The 3,047-nt window shown below is 39.7% G+C and overlaps 1 protein-coding gene across 1 annotated transcript in view; it reads right to left on the bottom strand.

Annotated features, from left to right (window-relative positions):
- Window positions 1-6: 6 nt before the first annotated feature.
- The window catches only part of LOC133976747 (disco-interacting protein 2 homolog C-like), a gene marked incomplete at its 3' end in the record, with an annotated part of 108,537 nt that continues 105,496 nt past the window's right edge, over window positions 7-3,047 (bottom strand). Inside the window, 3 exon segments of the mRNA XM_062414947.1 lie at window positions 7-147; window positions 264-400; window positions 1,538-1,677. Coding sequence (XP_062270931.1) covers window positions 7-147; window positions 264-400; window positions 1,538-1,677 — 418 coding nt within the window.

Below are 3,047 nucleotides of genomic sequence, written 5' to 3'. Positions count from 1 at the left end.
GTTGTGCCTCCGTCCTCCGACCACCATCAGTCCGTCCATCTTCCCCGCCACGTAGATCACACCTCCGGGTCTGATGAACCCCAGCAGGCCGGTCCTGGTGAAGGGAAACTCACTGATGGGAGCTCCGTTGTTGGTCATGGGGAAGACCTGCGGAGGAGCGGAGTCACAGGTTGAGAGGGAGATTAGATTTAATAAAGAAAAAGGAGAAATAAAGCATAAATAAAATGCTAAGAATGAAAGAAAGGCTTCACGCTCTTCTTTACCTCAAAGGTGTTCTTGGTCATGCCGGCCAGGCCGTAGTAGGTGGTTCCCGTGGCGACGGTGCAAACGCACAACTCGCCGATCTCGTCGGTTTTGCCGAGCTGAGGGATTCCTTCAGGCCTCACCACACACACCATCGCTGGAGGAAGAGAAGGAGAGGAAGGAAGAGGAAGGAGAGAAAAGGAAGGAAATAAAATAATTAGTCATGGGAAGAACTTTAAACATGTTTGGAAATAATAACTTGAAATGAAGCTCAAAGTGTTTTAAAACTAAATTCATTCACATTAACCCTTACTGTTCATATTCTGAACAGTCCTTATAAATAGTCCTCTATAATAAACTTCTGAACCACAAATCATTCATAAATAACTCATCAGTCATAGATAAACATTATTCATCTTTAAGGACATTAAAGTTTAATCTTCTTTATTTATTTTTCTTCCTCAACTGATTTGACAAAATATTAAATACCTCAAAACTGAAAATTCAAGCATTTTATCATCATAGTTTCTCATTAAACTCATTATCATATTATTGTCTTTATCAACATTTTGAGACAAATACATTAAGCATGTTAATGGTTTTCTATTATTAATATATTCCCAATTATTATTATATGAAGATAAATTAAACACTGTGAGAATTGCAATAAATATAAATGTTTAATCAATTTTGCTGAGAAAATATATTTTTTAAAGAAATCTAAAAACGTCATTTTCACACTATTGTACTTGTATTTTACTTTAATTTGACTATTTACTATTTTTACTATGATTTCTATTCATATTTTTCATCTCATATTACATTAATATTTTGGTTTAACCAATTTTTACATCTGAGTGCAGTAAAAACACTTATTATTTCCCCCATTAGCCTGAAATGTGAGGCTTCCCCTAATGTAGCTCGAAAAACATTAAAACAAATTTTTTTTAAAAATTCATCTTTTTAAGAACATTTTTGTAGCGTGTTATATTTATATATATTTAAAACAATTTCAAAATTACCATAATATTGTGTTATTTTTCATATATTTTTTCTCTTAAAAGCTAAAAAAAATAAACTCTTTCTGCTCCCTGAAAACTTCATTTAAGGTTAAAGTGCTGCACAGAGCTTAAAAAAAAAACAATACATATTTAAAATAATATATATAACTGACAAGATGATGCAGCGGTGCAAGGAAGGATGCACAATGGAGAAAAACATTAATAATAAATTATTAAGGAAAAGGAAGCAAAGACAGAAAGAAGGAAAGTATGAATGAATGTTTCTATCTCACCTCCGGGCATGACGGAGCCGACGTCCTGCAGCGTGAGCACCGACAGCTTCTCCTCGGAGTCGACCCGGATCACGCCGTGACTCAGACCCTGCATGGACAGAACGCCGCGAGCAGGAGGAGTGCTGCCGTCCTCCACCGGTCTGAGAGGAGAGGAGAGAGGAAGGGATGGATAAGAGGAGAGAGGAGCAAGGATTAAAAACATGTTAATACTCTGATAAAAAGGAAATGTAAGGTCTAGTTTAGACTGAAAAAGTGAGGAAGTTTTTTTTAACCCTCCTGTTGTCCTCGAGTCAAGGAAGGAAGGGAGGAAGGAAGGAAAGGGAGGAAGGTAGGAGGGAGGGAGAAAAGAAAGAAAGGAGAGAGGAAGGTAGGAGGGAAGGAAGAAAGGAAAGGAGGGAGGAAGGAAGGAAGGAAGGAAGGAAGGAAGGAAGGAAGGAAGGAAAGAAGGAAGGACGGAAGAAATAAAGGAGGGAGGGAGGGAGGAAGGAAAGGAGGGAGGAAGGAAAGGAAAGAAGGAAGGGAGGAAGAAAAGGAAGGCAGGAAGGAAGGAAAGGAAGGAAGGACGGAAGAAATAAAGGAGGGAGGGAGGAAGGAAAGGATGGTGGAAGGAAAGAAGGACAGAGGAAAGAAGGAAGGGAGGAAGGTAGGAGGGAATGAAGGAAGGACAGAAGGAAAGGAAGGAAGGAGGGAGGGAGGACAGAAAGAAGGACAGAGGAAAGAAAGAGAAAAGGAGGGAGGGAGAAAAGAAGGAGGGAGGAAGGAAAGGTAGGAAGGAAAGAGGGAAGGAAAGAAGGAACAGTTAAAACAGACGGGGTGAATTTGACAGGAGGTTAAGAGGACTCGGAGGTCGAGACATTTAGGAAAGTGAGAACATTTTGGGACATTTTTTATAACATGATAACATAATCTAGGAACATTAAGGCTGTTTTGGAGAATTGGGAAATTTCTGTGAAAAAGTAATTTGGGGGAAAGATTTGATATTTGTCAAAAGCAAAGAGAGATTTATGGAGGAAAGTTGAGATATAGATGAGTTAAAAAAAAGGAAAGTGGAAAATATGTGATGATATTAGGAAAGTTAGGATGTTTGCCTCACAAGTAGAACTACAGTGTGTGTGTGTGTGTGTGTGTGTGTGTGTGTGTGTGTGTGTCTGTCTGTATGTGTGTGTGTGTCTGTCTGTGTGTGTGTGTACGTCTGTCTATGTGTATGTGTGTGTGTGTATGTGTGTCTGTCTTTGTGTCTGTTTGTGTGTGTGTACGTCTTTCTATGTGTGTGTGTGTGTGTGTGTGTGTGTCTGTCTGTCTTTGTGTCTGTTTGTGTGTGTGTGTGTGTGTGTGTGTGTGTTGTGTGTGTGTGTGTGTGTGTGTGTGTGTGAGTGTGTGTGTGTGTGTGTCTGGGTGTGTGTCTGTCTGTGTGTGTGTGTGTCTGTGTGTCTGTCTTTGTGTCTGTTTGTGTGTGTGTGTGTGTGTGTGTGTGTGTGTCTGTCTTTGTGTCTGTTTGTGTGTGTGTGTG

This window comes from Scomber scombrus, unplaced genomic scaffold (assembly GCF_963691925.1).
Source record: "Scomber scombrus unplaced genomic scaffold, fScoSco1.1 SCAFFOLD_82, whole genome shotgun sequence".
Taxonomy (NCBI): domain Eukaryota; kingdom Metazoa; phylum Chordata; class Actinopteri; order Scombriformes; family Scombridae; genus Scomber; species Scomber scombrus.
This window is presented reverse-complemented; position numbering and strand designations above follow the sequence as displayed.